Below are 19,545 nucleotides of genomic sequence, written 5' to 3' on the forward strand. Positions count from 1 at the left end.
ATTGTAAAAAAGGTACTGTATTGGTTTCTTAGGACTGTTATAGCAAATTACCATAAATTTGGTGGCTTTAAACAACAGAAATACATTCTTTTTTTTTTTTTTTTGATGGAATCTCGCTGTGTCACCCAGGCTGGAGTGCAGTGGCACAATCTCGGCTCACTGTAGCCTCTGTCTTCTGGGTTCAAGCAATTCTCCTGCCTCAGCTTCCCAAGTAGCTGGGACTACAGGCACATGCTACCATGCCTGGCTAATTTTTGTATTTTTAGTAGAGATGGGGTTTCACCATTTTGGCCAGGATGGTCTTGACCTGACCTCGTGATCTGCCTGCCTCGCCCTCCCAGAGTGCTGGGTTTACAGGTGTGAGCCACTGCACCCGGCCCAGAAATTTATTCTTTCACCTTCTGGAGGCCAGAAGTCTGAAACCAAGGTTTCGGTAGGGTGGGGGCTTCCTCCAAATGCTCTAGGAGAGAATGCTTTCTTGTCTCTTCTAACCTCTGGTGGCTTCAGGCATTCTTTGGCTTGTGACTGCATAACTGCAATCCCTGCCTCTTCATATGGCCTTCTCTCTGTCTTTCTCTGATAAGGATACTTATCATTGAATTTAGGGCCCACCCAGATAATCCAGGATGATCTCATCTTGACATCCTCAACTTAATTATATCTACAAACATCCTTTTACCAAACTAGGTCACATTTACTGGTTCCAGGGGTTAGAACATGGATATACTGTTTTAGAGGCTACCATTCAACTCAACTACAGATACTATTTATCTTAGTATCAAAAAAATTAAATGCTGAGAAAAATTAAGTACCTAGGAATAAACTTTAAAAATGACACATAAGACATCTATATAGAAAATAAAATATTGATAGGCGTTAAAGAAAACTTAAATATTGGAAGGAGTAAACCATGTTCATGGATTAGAAGGCTCAATATTTTAAGATATCAGTTCTCTACAAACTAATCTACAGATGACATATTGCACCATCCCAATAAAAATGCAAAGTCTGCATGTGTTCGTGTGTGTGTGTGTGTGTGTGTGTGTGGTGTGTGAGTTTGTAAGCTGATTCTCACATGTGGAAATACAAAGCATCAGGAATAACCAAGATACTCTTGAAAAAGAATAAGGTATGAGGATATCATCAAGATTAGATATCATCCAGATATCAAGATTTATTTCACAAAGATATGATACTTAATGTCATATTGGTACAAGAAAAGACAAATAGACCATTGGGATAGAATAGAGAGTCCAGAAACCAGTTCACAAATGTATGAACACCTGATTTATAACAAAGATAACATTGCAGGGTGGTGAGAGAAAGACAGTTTTCTCAGCAGGTGGTGCTGGGACAATTAGATATCCATATGAAACTTGGCACCTTCCTTTCACCACAATTCCAGGTGGTCTACAGAGCTAAATTTGAAAGCAAAACAATGAAACAGCCCTTGGAAGATAATAATGGTGAATACATTCCTGACACTACTCGTATAAAAGAAAAGATTAAATTGGACTTCATTAAAATTGATAACCTGGCCGGGTGTGGTGGCTCAGGCCTATAATCCCAGCACTTTGAGAGGCTGAGATGGATGGGTCACAAGGTCAGGAGTTCAAGACCAGCCTGGCCAATATGGTGAAACTCCGTCTCTACTAAAAATACAAAAATTAACTGGGTGTGGTGGTGGGCGAATATAGTCCCAGCTACTCGCTAGGCTGAGGCAGGAGAATCGCTTGAACCCCAGAGGTAGAGGTTGCAGTGGGCCGAGATTATGCCATTGCATTCCAGGCTGGGCAACAGAGCGAGACTCCATCTCAAAAAAAAAAAAAAAAAGCGATCAATGACACTAGTAATCAGTGTAATGTAAATTAAAACAATATTATGATATCAGTGCACTCACCTGAACAGGTAAAATTAAACAGACTGGCAGGGTTGCTAAGTAGAGCAACAGGAACTCTCATGCTGATGAGAATATAAATTAATACAACTACTTTGGAATACAATTTTCTAGTTAAAGATAAGCAGTTCTACCTGTAGGTATCCACCCAAAAGATATGTGTACCAGGAGATATGTACAAGAATATTCATAGCAGCGTTATCTATAGTAGCCCCAAAATGAACACATTACATGTCCATTAGTTGTAGAAGGGATTGGGAAGTTGAGATATATTAAGATAATAGAACATTATACAGGAATGAAAATGAATGGACTTGTAGTTATATCCAGTATAAATGAATCTCATAAACCTAATGTTGATGGAAAGAAGCCAGACAAAAAAGAATTAGGCTAGGCACAGTGGCTCACACCTGTAATCTCAGCATTTTGGGAGGCTGAGGTGGGCCGATTGCTTGAGCCCAGGAGTTTAAGACCAGCCTGGGCAACATGGTGAAACCCCATCTCTACAGAAAATACAGAAATTAGCTGGTGTGGTACCACACACCTGTAGTCCCAGCTACTTGGGAGGCTCAGGCAAGAGAATCTCTCAAGCCCAGAAAGTGGAGGTTGCAGCAAGCTGAGATCACACCACTGTGCTCCAGCCTGGATGACAGAGCTAGACCCTGTTTCAAAAAACAAACAAAAAAAACGAATTAAGTAATTCTATTTATAAATATAAAAACTTTTAAAACAGGGAAAATGAAATCTAGTGTTTATTGACTTCTGCATAGGATATAAAACTGTAAAGAAAAGCAAGAAAGTGATTACTGTAACATTTAGAATAATGGTTACCTTTGTGAGGAAGGGAGAATTTGTGATTTGGAGGAAGCAAATGGGAGGCTTTTGAGTGCTCACTATATTCTGTTTCTTAAACTCAGTGATAATGGAAAGCTAGTTGCTTTGTGATAATTATTTGAAATGTACTTTTTTTTTTTTTTTTTTTGCAATGGAGTTTCACTCTTGTTGCCCAGGCTGGAGTGCAGTGACACGATCTCAACTCACCGCAACCTCCGCCTCCTGTGTTCAAGTGATTCTCCTGCCTCAGCTTCCCGAGTAGCTGGGATTAGAGGCATGCGCCACCACGCCCGGCTAATTTTGTATTTTCAGTAGAGACAGGGTCTCTCTATGTTGGTTAGGCTGATCTCGAACTCCTGACCTCAGGTGATCCACCCACCTTGGCCTCCCAAAGTGCTGAAATTACAGGCATGAGGCACCACGTCCAGCCAGAAATGTACGCTTTTACCTCTGATTTTTATTTTTCTCTGAATTAGTAGCCCTTGGTTTAAGGTTTCTTTTTTTCTTTTCTTTTTTTTTGGTGGGGGGGAGAGTCTTGCTATTGTCACCCAGCCCAGGCTGGAGTGCAATGTCACGATTTTGGCTCACTGTACTCTCTGCCTCCTGGGTTCAAGTGATTCTCCTGCCTCAGCCTCCCAAGTAGCTGGGACCACAGGCACCTGCCACCATGCCCAGATAATTTTTGTATTTTTAGTAGAGACAGGGTTTCACCATATTGACCAGGCTGGTCTCGAACTCCTGACCTCATGATCTGCCTGCCTCGGCCTCCCGAAGTGCTGGAATTACAGGCATGAGCCACTGCACCTGGCCCTGGCTGGAAGTTTCTAACCATGTTAATAACTGGGAGTAGAATTTATCTCAGTAGTAACTGAAAAACTATGGGCCCTAGGGCACTAGGAGAAGTTCCTTAATGAGAGGATGAAAATTGTGTGGGTTTAGCTATGTTTTTAAATTTTATAAAATATTTGTACTGAACTCTGTCTGGATTTCTCTGGGTCTTATAATAATAGTAGCATATGAAATACGGTCTTAAAATTATGTATTTAAGCTTAAATGAAAATGACAAAATAAAATGCTTGATAATCTGAATAAAGAAGGGTCTTTTTACTTAGAAACTAGCTAACTTAACCCCTAGTGAGTTGACAAGTTGTTGATTTAGCTTTTCTAACTACTCAATAAATACCAAACTTCTTAGGGAATTAAATGTTCAAAGGTTCAGCAGCTTTGGATAACCTGCCACTCCCACCAACCATTCCATTATACTAAATGTTTATTAAACAGCCATTTCCAGGATAATTCTGTGCAGTATCTCTATATTAAGGAATATCATAAATATCTCTTTAACATACTCAAAGCAAAATTTTAAAAACTTTACCTTACTTTTATCCTATCCTGTATTTAAAAAACAGAAACAAAAAAAGATTAAAATCACTTAACTGCTTTTAGGAAGGTGGATAAGCTTGTTACAAAATAGGATTACTAGGTTTCACAAATCTCCAAAACTTTGGGAATTGCCACTGCAACAACCACTATCAACAGCTTATCCCTAGAAAACTATAGTTGAGAGAGTCTTTTTTTTTTTCCACTGGCATCTTTTCATTTCTTTTTCTTTTTTGAGACAGGTCTCACTCTACCTTCCAGGCTGGAGTGTAGTGGCACAATCACAGCTCACTGTACCCTCAACTTGCCAGTCTCAAGCAATCCTCTCACCTCAGCCTCCTGTATAGCTGAGACTACAGACACATGCCGCCATGCCCAGCTAATTGTATTTATTTCTTTATAGAGATGGGGTCTCCCTACATTGCCCATTCTGATCTCAAACTCCTGGGCTCAAGGGATCCTCTTGCCTCAGCCTCCCAAAGTGCTGGGATTACAGGCATGAGCCACCACACCAAGCTTACTGGCATATTTTCTGGAGAAAGAAAGAGTCTTAATTGTTTAAAAGCCTTTAGCTATGAAGCTATTACTAGTTTTTACATGTGATTCAGTGTACGTGAGAAATGTTTATCAGAGAAAACTGTGGTTTGAATATATTAATTGCTGAAACCCAAGTTTGTTAGAATAGACAACAATTCTAAAACTGGCAATACCTCAGCGCTTTTAATGACTCCACCGTAACTGTTCTCTTTGTGTCAATAAAGATGGTTTTATAAACATAGAGAAGAATGTGATAGTGACTAATCTGAAACGGTGATAATGCCTGTCATTGGCAGGGTTAGAAGAACTAAAGGGAGGAATCAGAGGCCTGTCTTCTCAACTCTCTATTCTCATTTATACATACAGATGAGGACAGAACTGTATTTCCTGTCACCTCAGGAGAATAGCCCCAGCCTCTTTGGAATGCCATTGATTGTTCCATGTACTGTACATACCCGGAAGAAAGACCTATATGATGCAGTTTGGATGCAAGTATCCTGGTTAGCGAGGCCACTCCCACCTCAGGAAGCTAGTAATCATGCCCAGGATCGGTGAGTTGAGGGGATCCATCTTAACCTGTGGTTTCCAAACTCTAGAAAAATAATTTATATGAATTCTACATGACTGATAGGACCCAGCCTATGGCAACTTAATCACTCTTGGAAGAACCACTCAGAGAGCATACAATTCAACCATTTGGTTTGATATTTGGAGTAGGAGAGATGATACAGCTTCCTTTTGCCAAACATTCTAGTGTCTAATAATCCTTCCATTCTCTAATCTTTTGCCTGGATTCGTCCTGCTAATGCTTCAAGTAATATCCTTGTCTTCTGTGTTGCAAAAGTAGAGAGTATGAATTCACCAGAAAATTTGTATAATCTCAGTCCTCTGAAATTCAGGATGAGAGTAACTGCATAAATGAACTCTGAAAAAGTCTCATGATACAAAAAATAATTCTGTTGGATTATTTCCATACCATGTCATTCTTTTTTCTTTTTCCCTTAGCATGTCATTTTAACGTGAAGTAATTTCATAAATCTAGATTAAAATAATTAACATTTTCTGTTTTCTTTCCCTTTTTCCTACCACTGTTCTATTTGATGAGTAAATGCATTTACTCTGAATAATTTTTGGGATTGTGATGATGTCTTATTTTTATCTCAATCAAATTGTAGATCATTTTCTTTTCTTTTCTTTTCTTTTCTTTTCTTTTCTTTTCTTTTCTTTTCTTTATGACAGAGTTCTCCTCTTGTTGCCCAGGTTGGAGTGCAATGGCATGATCCTGGCTCACTGCAACCTCCACCTCCCGGGTTCAAATGATTCTCCTGCCTCAGCCTCCTGAGTAGCTGGGATTACAGGCATGCACCACCATGCCTGGCTAATTTTGTTTTTTTTGGTAGAGATGGGGTTTCTCCATGTTGGTCAGGCTGGTCTCAAATTCCCAACCTCAGGTGATCCGCCTGCCTCAGCCTCCCAAAGTGCTGGGATTACAGGCATGAGCCACCGCACCCAGCCTGTAGATCATTTTCTTACCATCACGGTACAAATGAGAGTTCTGTTTTATGGTAACTAAAAAAAGTTCTTTACTTATTTGTTATGATATGGGGTCTTTTGATGATTAGGGTAGGGCTTAGGATAAATACATCTTTTTTTTTTTTTTTTTTGAGACAGATTCTTAATTTGTCACCCGGGCTGGAATGCAGTGGTGTGATTTTGGTTCACTGCAGACTCTGCCTCCAGGTTCAAGTGATTCTTACACCTCAGACACCTGAGTAGCTGGAATTACAGATGCTTCCAACCACACCCAGCTAATTTTTGTATTTTTGGTAGAGGCAGGGTTTCACCATGTTGGCCAGGCTGATCTCGAACTCCTGGCCTCAAGTGATCAATACCAGTACCTCGGCCTCCCAAAGTACTGGTATTATAGGTGTGAGCCACCACACCTGGGCAGATTTAAATTTAAAGATTTAAATAAATCTTTATTTAAATAAATATTTATTTTTATTTTGTATTTTTTTGAGACGGAGTCTCATTGTGTCACCCAGGCTGGAGTGCAGTGGCATGATCTTGGCTCAATGCAACCTCCACCTCCCGGGTTCAAGTGATTCTCCTGCCTCAGCCTCCTGAGTCACTGAGATTACAAGTGCCCACCACCATGCCTGCCTAGTTTTTGTATTTTTAGTACAGGCAGGGTTTCACCAGGTTGGCCAGGCTGGTCTCAAACTCCTGACCTCCAGTGATCTGCCCACCTCAGCCTCCCAAAGTGCTGGGATTACAGGAATGAGCCATCGCACCCGGCCAAAATAAGTTATTTAAATAAATAATTATTTAGAATATTTATTTTAAGATTTAAATAAATCCTAAAGGAAAACTGCAAATAATAGATAAGCAGTTTAGTTAACAAATGTTGTGTTTAGTAAAGATGAAAGTTGGACAAGATTAAATTTGAAGTCAAGTAATTGAATGAAAGAGCTTCTAGATGAGGGCTTTTCCCAGGACTTGCTAATGAATTGGATGTGGAGTATAGGGAAAGAGGAATCCAGGCTGACTTCTTTTTTTTGTGGGGGGGTGGGGAATGGAGTCTTGCCCTGTCACCAGGCTGAAGTGCAGTGGCATGATCTCGGCTCACTGCACCTCTGCCTCCCAGGTTCAAGCAATTCTTCTGCCTCAGCCTCCCGAGTAGCTGGGAGTACAGGTGCACGCCACCACACTCGGCTAATTTTTGTATTTTTAGTAGAGACAGGGTTTCACCATGTTGTCCAGGATGGTTTCAATCTCCTGACCTCATGATCCCACCTCAGCCTCCCAAAGTGGTGGGATTACAGGCCTGAGCCACTGCACCTGGCCCAGGCTGCCTTTTTACCCTGAACAATTGTTTGTGAATGGTGGTACCATTTAATGGAAAAAGGAAAACTGGGGAAGGAGCAGATTTTGGCAAGAAAAGTCAGGAATGAAGTTAAATTCAATAAGTCTATTATATATTCAAGTGGGAAATTCACTTGAATGTCCTCTGCTGGAGATATAAATATAAATGTCATCAACAAATAGGTGGTATTTAAGGCCCTGAGACCAGATGATTGACATTTAGAGAGTGAGATTTAAATAGAGAAGATTCCCATGATCTATACATGAACTCTGAACTGAGTTCATATGCATTCCAACATTTAGAGACTGAAAAGGGGAAAAAAAAGCATCAAAAGAGATCGAGGCTGGGTGCAGTGGCTCATGCCTGTAATCCCAGCACTTCGGGAGGCCGAGGTGGGAGGATCAGTTGAGGCCAGGAGTTGAAGACCAACCTGCCCAACATGGCAAAACCCTGTCTCTATTAAAAATGCAAAAAATTAGCCAGGCATGGTGGTACATGCCTGTAATCCCAGCTACTTGGGTGGCTGAGGCATGAGAATCGCTTCAACCCTGGAGGTGGAAGTTGCAGTGAGCTGAGATCACACCACTGTACTCCAGCCTGGGTGACAGAGCAAGACGCTGTTGAGAGAGAGAGAGAGAGAGAGAGAGAGAGAGAGTGAGAAGGAGCAGCCCATAATGTAAGAAGAAAACCAGGAGTTAAGTGAAGGAAGTATTTGAAGAAAGGAGTGATAGTTGTTTCAAATGCTACAGAGGACTGGGAATTGCCCACTGGATTTGATAACATGGTCTTTGGTGATCTTTGTGAAAGCTATTTTAGTATAGGTAAAGGAGCAGAGATTGGAGTGGGTTAAAGAGAGAATGGTCCTTCGGACATTAAAAAAGATAGCCAGGCATGGTAGCTCTCACCTGATTCTAGTGGTACTTGGTAAAGTTATGGATGAAATAAGAGTGGCCTGGAGTTGATGATTTTTAGAGTTGGGTAATGAATACATGGGGTGTTCATTGTATAGTTCTCGACTTCTTGAGTGTTTATGTCAATAAATTGGAAATTTTAGATGAAATGGACAAAATCCTGGAATTAAGGGTCTATGTAGAAGAGTGATTATTTTCAGGGACAGTGGGTAAAGAGGCAAGTGAGGATTTCAGGGCAGTGACTGGAGGTTTCTCTTGGGTGAAAGAATCATTAGAATAGGGATGTTTGAATAAGTAAGTAACCCAAAAAGATAGGAGGTTGTGGTTGCAAAGTAGGATACTGGGAATTGAGATTTTGGAGGTAGAAAAGTTTGTATTCACAAGGCCTAGAATATGACATTTGGAGAGGGTTTACATATGGGGTGGGGGAAGTTATTGTTGGAAGAGAGAAGACCAAGTTACTGTTGTATTAATTGCATCGATGTTGATGTCACCAAGAATAATAACAGGAGAAGTGGTGGAGAAAAAACACAGTGAACTGGGTGCTACAATCTTTAGTGAGTAAAGAAGATATGTACCTTCCAAGGAGGAATAGCCGGTGGCATAATTCAGTAGCACATGCTACAAAAAAAGCTGGAATGTTTTAGAAAAGGAAGGAAGAAGAGATCATGTACAAGTGGCATAGGAATAAGGAAGAGATCTATTTTACCTCCAGGTTCTGGAATGTATTAGAAAAAAAAGTGCAGAGAGTAGGGTGTGGTGACTCAAGCCTGTAATCCCAGCACTTTAGGAGGCTGAGGCAGGAGGATCACTTGAGCCCAGGAGTTCAAGTCCAGGCTGGACAACATGGCAAAATGCCATCTTTACAAAAAATGTAAACATTAGCCAGGTATGGTGGTGCATGCCTGTAATCCTAGCTACTTGGGAGGCTGATGTGGGAGGATCACCTGAGCCCAGAAAGGTGGAGGCTGCTGTGAGCCATAACCATGCCATTGCACTCCAGCCTGGGCAACAAGAGTGATACCCCGTCTCAAAAAGAAAAATGGAAAAAGTCTGCAGGGGGAGCAGGATTCTCAAGAAAGCCAGGCTTCATTCAGTTAGAGCAAAACGTAAAAGAAATTTTCAGAAGAGAAGTGCTGCACAGCTTTCTGTGAGAGTGCTACTCGGTTGTTTTATCCTGTTATCTTTCTTTTGATTCCTCATTTATTGCTGGCCTAAGTTGGACATGGTACTAGACAGTACAGTCTATCAGTGATCATTCACTGAATGAGTTATGCAGAAAGATGGGAACTCCTATGCCAGATGTGATTCTCACTTTTGCCCTTACAGTGACTCTTTATCATGGTTTCATTACCTTTAATAGCCCATGTAATAACTCCTATCAGTTGCCAGATGAGCTGTAAAGTATGCCACTCTTATGTTATATTCCTTGCATTGCTTCCTTCTCCCCACCCCCAGCTTTATTGAACTATAATTGACAAGGAGGAATTTTATATGCATCCAAGGTGTACAGCTTATGTTTCAACAATATGTATAAATTGTTGCACTGCTCCTTGTTAGGGCAAGGATGAGTAAATTTTTTTAAAAGTTGGAAAATCCACAGGGCCATCTTGACTTAATCATTGGCAGTTAAAAGAAGTTACTCCATGGTGTATATATGCCACATTTTCTCAATCCAGCCTATCGTTGTTGGACATTTGGCTTGGTTCCAAGTCTTTGTTATTGTGAATAGTGCCGCGATAAACATACGTGTGCATGTGTCTTTAGAGCAGCATGATTTATAATCCTTTGGGTATATACCCAGTAATGGGATTGCTGGGTCAAATGGTATTTCTAGTTCTAGATCCCTGAGGAATCGCCACACTGACTTCCACAATGGTTGAACTAGTTTACAGTCCCACCAACAGTGTAAAAGTGTTCCTATTTCTCCACATCCTCTCCAGCACCTGTTGTTTCCTGACTTTTTAATGATCGCCATTCTAATTGGTATGAGATGGGTGCAGCACACCAACATGGCACATGTATACAAATGTAACTAACCTGCACGTTGTGCACATGTACCCTAAAACTTAAAGTATACTAAAAAAAAAAGAAGTTACTCCAAAAATGGTATGTAGCTTATAACTCTGAGTAGTTAAGGCAGTACTTAGCATGTACCACATCAGCGATTCTGATTCAAGAAGACTTCTAAATATACAGCTTTCTGCAATGTGTCAGTGTTCTTGTCATGGAAAGATCTAATTATTTTAGTTTAATGTGAATTAAATCCTCTGATAGAATTAAGGCTGAAGGATAATTGGTATTTGATTTCATGATTAGCGTATCTTGTAAAATTTTCATGGGCCACATGGCTCCCTTAGAGACATCTGGCAGTCGTATGTCTACCCTTCTGTAAGCCCAGATAGAGGATGGGAAGCCAGAGTGTATTTGGTACTGGGCTGCAGCTAATGGATTAGGGTAAGTAACGTTGAGCTGTCAACATGAGCATACTGCTGTGGCAAATGCCCCTTCCTAGGATTACTTCAAGAGAAGATGAAAAGGAGTTGGACCTCGAACCAGAAATGCTTCTTACACTCTTTTTGTTCTCTTCTCTTTCCATGATGACAGTATCGGCTGTCAATATCCATTCACTCTACGAGTTGTGCAGAAAGATGGGAACTCCTGTGCTTGGTGCCCAGAGTATAGGTAAAGTGACCTGCAAAAGAATTACATTAGTAGAATTTCAGCTTTAGATATGATACAGTTTTCCTAAGATTTCCAATTTTGAGAAGTAAATAGTGAATAATGAGAAACTTAAGAACTGTGGCTGGGCACGGTGGCTCACGCCTGTAATCCCATCACTTTGGGAAGCCGAGGCAGGTGGATCACCTGAGATCAGGAGTTTGAGACCAGCCTAACCTGGTAACACCCCATCTCTACTAAAAATACAAAAATTAGTGGGGCATGGTGATACATGCCTGTAATCCCAGCTACTTGGGAGACTGAGGCGGGAGAATCACTTGAACCCAGGAGGCGGAAGTTGCAGTGAGCCAAGGTTGTGCCATTGCACTCCAGCCTGGGCAACAAGAGTGAAACTCTGTCTCAAAAAATGTTTTTCACTTCCTTTTGAGGTCAATAGATAAGTTTTGCTTTTGAGACTTAGCTGGTTTTATAAACTACAGTCCATACCAAATTCATAGCTTGTGATAAACATTTATTACTCTATAACTTCACCTCTCCTTTTTTGTTTTGTTTTGTTTTGTTTTGTTCTGAGATGGAGTCTCACTCTGTTGCCCAGGCTGGGGTGCAGTGGCTCAATCTTGGCTCACTGCAACCTCCGCCTCCCAGGTTCAAGCAATTCTCCTGCCTTAGCCTCCCGAGTAGCTGGGACTACAGGTGCACACCACTGTACCCAGCTAATTTTTGCATTTTTAGTAGGAATGGGGTTTCGCCATGTTAGACTGGTCTCGAACTCCTGACCTCAGGTGATCCACCCACCTCAGCCTCCCAAAGTGCTGAGAGTATAGGTGTGAGCCACCATGCCAAGCCTCTCCTTAAATATAAATAAGTTTGCCAGTTCTGAGCACAGTAGATCTTAGTCTTTACTAGACTTCGCTGGAAATCTGTTCTTGGTTTTTAAAGAGTTACAGAGATTGATTGGTCATTGCTGTTACAGCAGGGAAAGTGCCTAATGATACTAAAGTCCACCTTTAGAGAACTGCAATAGACTTAGTAAACTGAGTCTAAAGTAGGCGTTGGTCGGGCGTGGTGGCTCACGCATGTAATCCCAGCACTTTGGGAGGCGGAGGTGGGCAGATCATAAGGTCAGGAGATCGAGACCATCCTGGCTAACACGGTGAAACCCCGTCTCTACTAAAAATACAAAAAATTAGACAGGCATGGTGGCAGGCACCTGTAGTCCCAGCTACTTGGAAGGCTGAGGCTGGAGAATTGCTTGAACCCGGGAGGCAGAGCTGGCAGTGAGCCCAGATCGTGCCACTGCACTCCAGCCCAGGTGACAGAGCGAGGCTCCATCTCAAGAAAAATAATAATAATATTAATAAAGTAGGCATTGGAACCATGACTTTATTATATCCTCCTCCCCTACCCCATCTCCCACCCTACCATTGCAACTCTATAAACTTTTTTTTTTTTTTGAAACATAGTCTCACTCTGTCGCCCAGGCTGGAGTGCAGTGGTATGACCTCGGCTCACTGCAACCCCCACCTCCCAGGTTCAAGCAATTCTCCTGCCTCAGCCTCCCAAGGAGCTGGGATTATAGGTGCCCACCACCGTGCCTCGCTAATTTTTGTAGTTTTAGTAGAGACGGGGTTTCACCATGTTGGTCAGACTGGTCTCGAACTCCTGACCTCAGGTGATCCACCCACCTTGGCCTCCCAAAGTGCTGGGATTACAGGCATGAACCACCATGCCCAGCCTCTGTAAACTTTTATATGCATTTATTTAAACTGCCATTTTACAAACAAGGAGCTAGGTGTTATACCAGATAAATTGTCCTACCTCAGAGCATTAAATAACTGAATTTGGAATTTCTTGCATGCTGTAGTATCTCAAACAGTCAATTCCCATGTCATTTATTTGCCATAAAGTTCACAACTTCCTGTGATTAACAGATGGTTATCAAGTACTTTGTAAAAATAAAGACTTGAAAAGTGAAAAGCATGATTCCCTGAAATGATAATAATTATTAGTAGGTATCCCTACATTTATCAGAGTCTGAAGTTAGAAGCCCATGACAAATTGTGAGGCCCAAGAGGAAAGCAGAAAAGTAGGAAGGGAGAATATTTTTTATTAAGAAAATTTAAATTCCTTCATAATTATTTCTTCCTCTGTGGATCTTTCCCCCCTTTTTAGATTTTGCAGAGGGTGTAAAATTGATTGTGGGGAAGACAGAGCTTTCATTGGAAATGCCTATATTGCTGTGGATTGGGACCCCACAGCCCTTCACCTCCACTGTGAAATGTCCCAGGAAAGGGTAAGTGTTTAGGGCCGCCATAAAATGGTGGTTTTTATATGGGAAATTTCCCCCAGTGTAACTCTTAGGCCATTTCTGTTCTAGACAATTTAAAAACAACCAGAAAAGCCTTCATTGGCATCCTCTATGGCACCTAATATATTGACATGTTTGCTTGAGCTTTTTCATTTTCCAGCTTCTGAAGTTCATTGTATTGGGGCATTGTCTTTGTCCATTTTGTGTTGCTATAACAGAGTACATGAGGCTGGTAACTTATAAAGAAAGGAGGTTTACTTAGCTTACAGTTCCGCAGCCTGGGAGGTTCAAGGACATGGTCCTGGCTTCTGGCAAAGGCTTCTGTGCTGCATCATAACATGGCAGAGAAGATCAAAGGAGAACAGACACAGGCAAGAGGGAGGACCAAACAGGAGGAAGATCCTCGCTTTCTAACAGCCCGCTCTCTTGGAAACTAAGTTCTCAGAAGAGAACTCACTACTGCAAGAATGGCACCAACCATTTATGAAAGTTTCACCCCTATGACCCAAACACCTCCTACTAGGCCCCACCTCCTAAAAACACCACATTGGGAATCAGATTTCAACATGCATTTTGGTGGAGACAAATAAACCATATCCAAACTAGAGCAGGCATGAAATTTCAAAAATATTAATCAGTGAACCTTGAAACCAAACTGTGTCTGGCCATGGCATATCAATAAGCATCTCTCTGTTAAATATTATTGAAGTTGCAGCATTTGATAATCACAGTTACTTAGTTCAAATGTGTCCCAGGGCTATAGCTGCTACCTTTAATAGGCATAGTGATCAGAAAAGTTAGAGAAAGGATTGAAATGTTTCAATTTTGGGTACCTAAGAGCACATCTCAATGGCTACTCTTCACACTTCACATTCTTCTATTGTCACTGTCTGGCCAGAGCAATTTTTAAATTTTGAAAATGTTGCTTCAGAAATAATTTTAACTCCATACCTAAAAATGTTCACCTCGGGCAGTTTTTAATCAACCAAATATTATTTGAAAGGTAAAGACATTAAGAATCTGATAGAGAGGTAAAAGCCACAGAGTCAAAGGGGTTCCTTAAGTCACATGAGGAATTGTAGTGGTTTTTGCATTTTTATGGCTCTTGATAGGCAGAAATTTCCTTTACTATTTTTTAAAGCATTCCCTTTGGATAAGTTAGTAATGGTAACTGACTTTTCTGTCTTGTTATTCTATGGAGGACTGGGGAAATTACCAATTCTAGACCTAGTTTCCTATTTAGATCCCAAAATATGCCCCACACACCAAGGCTCCTGGGAGCCCTTTCTAGCCAGGAATAAGTATAATTTGTGGATACTTGTCAAATGAAAGATCACTAGGCTAAAGCTAAAGAAAGCTGAAGAGAAACTAATGTTCTAGATCATGCTCACTAGCAAGGAGGGAAAATTTTACCAGTTGATAGATTGATAAATCTTTGTCAGCACAAAATCTGACAGGGCATTATTCTGACAAGACATTACTGTCAATGATGATAAATTATTTGGCTCTATAAATCTCTTCCCCTTTTTAACAAATCCAGTGTGCAATCTGAAAAGCTCTTTAGGACATCCTGCTTATAGGAAATGGCCTACATGACCTGTTAAATCTCACCCTACTTCCACTTTCAGTGATGCACTTAGGATACCATGGAAATGAAGGGCTATTGATGCCTTGCTAGGGAGTGGGGCCATATGCCTAATCTGGGCTCCACTACACGTAGAGTTTCTGCATGTGCTTAGAAAGTCATGTAGACAAAAGAGATACCGTGGTTTAAATTGGGATTATTGCCCATATGCTTTATATTTTTTATTCCAGTGATTTCCCTTTTAGGAATTTATCTGAGGGGAGAATACTCTGTAATTACTCCATAATTTGCAGGCAAATATCATCATAGCATTTTTTAGGAGAGTAAAAAGTTATTAACAACTTAAATTTGTCTCACATTACAGGAATGGTTAAATAAAGCATGGTGTATTCATTGGATAAAATATAATGCCGTTGTTGAAAATGATTACCTGGGGTTTTTGCTAACATTTATGGGAACATGCTTATGATATGTGAACATTTTTTTAAAAACAAGACATAAAGTTGCATATACTGGAAATAATACCTTCAATATTGAAAATAATACTATTTGGGAAAAAGGACAGAAGAAAATCTGCCAATATTTTGACAGTGGTTGCCTTTGTATTAAGAATATAAAAGGATCCCCTGCCTTTTTACATTTTTCTTTGCTTTCCAAAATTTCCACATGAATATTATACTAGTAATCAGAAAAAAATAGAGGGAAAATCACTCTTATCCTTTTTATTTCTCTCCTGTTTGGACCTCAGATTCCTCAGTAGAAAATTAAACTAGATGCCAGCCTGGGCAATATGATGTCACCCTGTCTTTACAAAAAATGCACAAATTAGCCAGGTGTGGTGGTGTGCACCTATAGTCCCAGCTGCTTGGGAGGCTGAGGTTGGAGGATTGTTTGAGCCCAAGAGATCAAGGCTGCAGTGAGCTGTGATCTCACCAGTGCACTCCAGCCTGGGTAACAAAGCAAGACCCTGTCTCAAAAAAAAAAAAAAAGAAAGAAAGAAAGAAAGAAAAAAAGAAAATTAAACTAGACAAATTCTTAGGCCTCTCTCTTTTTTTTAATAGTCTTATATGAAAACTATTACTTCATTTCCTGTGTTTTGTGTTAAGATGAGCTTTAAAGCAACTCTGAAAAGAAGAGGGTGCCTATAAGTAATTTATTGAGTGTTTAAACAATAGTAGAGGATCTAAGCATGGATCCCAAGAGGTAAAGGGAATCTTTATCACTTTGGGAAATTTTACTGATAAATAGAAATTATTGTCAGTACAGTCCACAAACATGTTTTTTATCAGCCTTCTTTCCTCCCTGTCTTCATCTAGCACTGTAGCCTGTGTTCCACAGAAAATATAGTCAATAAAAATCAACATTCTTTACTAGCTTACTCTAATTTGTGGTTGGCCATAAAGTATTCCTGGTAGAGATAATAGAGATAATATTTAACTGGCTATGAGAAAGGAAACACTATCGTATATGATACACCCCTTTTTCTACTCATTGCAACAACTATGATACAGCATGTTTGCTTTTGAAGCACGTCAGTTTTTTCCTTGAGTGACCAGTTCAAAAGATGATGACAGTTAATATCTTGTTACTACAGAATTTGTACTCAAAAAAGAAGTCTATAACCCAAGTCCAAGCCAGATTTCCCTTTCTAAAAAAAGAATTTTCCTCTAAGTTCCCCTTTTTAAGTGAGCTCTTTAGCCTGGATAGTTATGCAGTGCTAGAACCTTAACTGCATGATCAAACCCAACCTTGCTAGTTTATAACAGCATTTGACAGCCTCGTGACTCTCATATAGGGAAAAAGTCTCGCCTGAAAAACCCATGCTAAGCTGAATGTCCTGAGCTGTGCCAATTTGTATTCCAGGCAGCCTGAGGTTCCCATCATGAGTTTCAGGAAGGGAAATTCATGGAGGAAGTTCACCTCTGGAAGGGAGGAGCAATAAATAGGGTGGGTGATGGACATATGTGACGTTTGCCACAGAGAGGCAGTCAGCGTGGGCCTTGTGGTCCGGGCTCTGCTTTGGGACACAAATATATACTGTGTGAAGTCTTATGGTAGCATTCATAACCCTGATGCTTCACCCACCTTCCCACACATTAGAGGGACAAACAGAAGGATCCCAGCTCTATGGTTCTTGATTGTTTGTCAGGTAGCAGCCAGGCATGGAGAGGGAAAAATTCTTTCTTTTTTGCTGTACTCTAGATCCTTCCTTCTCTCCTTCTTCTTCATTCTACACCACCCCCAACATACATCCATGCACCCCGCCCATTCTTTGCTCTCTCTCCTTTCTTACACTTAACTCCTTCTTGCTCCACAGCCTAACATGCTGATTAACAGGACCCCAAAGGTTTGGGTGGGTATTAGAGGCCTTCTCAACAAAAGCAGCACACTCTTGAGCTTGTTCTTCCTTTTGTTGCCATCTCAGATAAAAAGGCCCCATGAGGGAGGAGACAGATAATTATAGACTTGGTATTCTGATAACTCTGTGATACATGGGATCAGATGCAAATGAGTTGTACCCTGTGGTGTTTCATGCTCTGCTGTGTTGTCTTCTCACGGTGAGCTTTTCTGTGCCCTTATTTCATCCGGCTCTGGTTTCTGTGTTTCACATTATTTCTCCTAGCCTCTGTAAACTCTGCAGCATACTAATAATTCTCTGGCTTTCTGATTAAAAATAAATGGCTTACTATCAGCACCCCTGGCTTGAGGGCCAACTCACATGTAATCCCTTATAAGATTCCAAAGTTGTTAAATAAATGCAATTCGTTTTGTTTTTGTCATTTTGAAGCATTCAAAAATTTTTCAAGAAAAGCTATGGTCATATAAATAAAAATTTTATCCAGAATGTTACGATGTAACTAACATTTGTGAATAAATGTGTAGGTGCTGTATTTGCTCAGACTCTAGTTTGGGTTGTGTTTTCTTTTCCCTTTTTGTTTTGAGACAGGGTCTCTCTCTGTCATCTGGGCTGGAGTGCAGTGGCATAATCACAGCTCACTGCAACTTCTGCTCCCAGGCTCAAGCAATCCTCCTGAGTAGCTGGGACTACAGACGTGCACCACAATGCCCAGCTAATTTTCAGATTTTTCTTTTACAGAGACAGGGTCTCACTCTGTTGGCCAGGCTGGTTTCCAACTCCTGGACTCAAGCAATTCCACCCACCTCGGCCTCCTAAAGTGCTGGGATTACAGGCCTGAGCCACCATACCCAGCCAGTTGTATTTTCTTTTTCCTTATATAGAGTAAAATAAGGGTGAGTGACCGAGAGGTTGATGCATAGCTATATCACCAGTTTAAATGCCTTCCCACATACCCTTTTCCTCCTGTTCCCTCTACCTACAGGTTGTAGATAAGCATGAAAGTGTGCAGCAGAGTCGGCGAGTGCAAGCCAAGCCCATCAACCTGGACAGCTGTCTCCGTGCTTTCACCAGTGAGGAAGAGCTAGGGGAAAATGACATGTACTACTGTTCCAAGTGTAAGACCCACTGCTTAGCAACACAGAAGCTGGATCTCTGGAGGCTTCCACCCTTCCTGGTATGTTACAGTCCTGCCTCTGAGAGAGCAGGAATCTAGCATAAAAGAAAGAAGACATGAACAAACAGGAGGTTTTGTTATTTTTGAGAATAAGACTTTTCCTGCAGCAGCGTTTAAAACACTTTCTGTACAAGGTTTTTATGTTGAATACAGAGATGAATCTTTCTACAAATATTTGGTAGTTCCTTTTCCTAAAAATCTTATAACCTAGAAGAAGAGATCATGTAGACCAGTAACTGCAATTCAGTGCGATGTGAGAACTGCCACAAGGGGTACAACGTGGTGAATTTGAACTTCAGGAGAGGTTGAACTTCTGGCTCTGTGGAGAGAGGAAGCTTAAGCTAGCCCTTTGTGGACTCTAGAAGAGCAACTGAGCCCGGAGCCCCCAACACCCACTGCACATAGTCATGTGGCTGTGGCACGCTGCTGAGTTGAGTGTGTGTGCACAAGCACACCAGTGCACTAGGGCCTGTGTGTTCTTTTAGATTTAATTTACTTCTGCCTTCTCCCATCATGGATTAGGAGACTGTCCTTTTGTTTGTCAGGAGAGTTTGAAGTGACAAATCTTCCTATTCATTAAGATCAGTGTAACTGTAAGGTACTGGCATATTTTAATCAGATATTTATATGTATTTTCTTTTTTTGTTTTTTTGAGACAGGGTCTCACTGTGTCACCCAGGCTGTAGTGCAGTGTTGTAATCTCAGCTCACCACAACCTCCACCTCTCGGGCTCAAGTGATTCTCTTGCCTCAGTCTCCTGAGTAGCTGAGATTACAGGCGCGCACCACTACCACCCGGCTAATTTTTGTACTTTTGGTAGAGATGGGGTTTCACCATGTTGGCCAGGCTGGTCTCGAATTCCTGACCTCAGGTGATCCACCCACCTTGGCCTCCCAAAGTGCTGGAATTACAGGCATGAGCCACCGTGCCCAGCTGTATTTTCTTATTCCATTCATGTCTCTGTCACACTACTCTGTGAAGCTGAATGTAGGTTTTTCTTAGACCAGAACAG

At 41.1% G+C, this 19,545-nt stretch overlaps 1 protein-coding gene across 3 annotated transcripts in view; it reads left to right on the plus strand.

Moving 5' to 3' along the window:
- The window catches only part of LOC129017730 (ubiquitin carboxyl-terminal hydrolase 6), a 49,002-nt gene that overhangs the window by 22,179 nt on the left and 7,278 nt on the right, over window positions 1–19,545 (plus strand). For all 3 annotated transcript variants that reach the window (XM_063656028.1, XM_054458408.2, XM_054458409.2), the window contains 4 exons: window positions 5,015–5,199; window positions 11,033–11,110; window positions 13,280–13,400; window positions 18,342–18,533. In XM_063656028.1, the coding sequence (XP_063512098.1) occupies window positions 5,015–5,199; window positions 11,033–11,110; window positions 13,280–13,400; window positions 18,342–18,533 (576 nt within the window). The remainder of the gene's footprint in view (window positions 1–5,014; window positions 5,200–11,032; window positions 11,111–13,279; window positions 13,401–18,341; window positions 18,534–19,545) is intronic.

Source organism: Pongo pygmaeus, chromosome 19 (assembly GCF_028885625.2).
Source record: "Pongo pygmaeus isolate AG05252 chromosome 19, NHGRI_mPonPyg2-v2.0_pri, whole genome shotgun sequence".
NCBI lineage: Eukaryota > Metazoa > Chordata > Mammalia > Primates > Hominidae > Pongo > Pongo pygmaeus.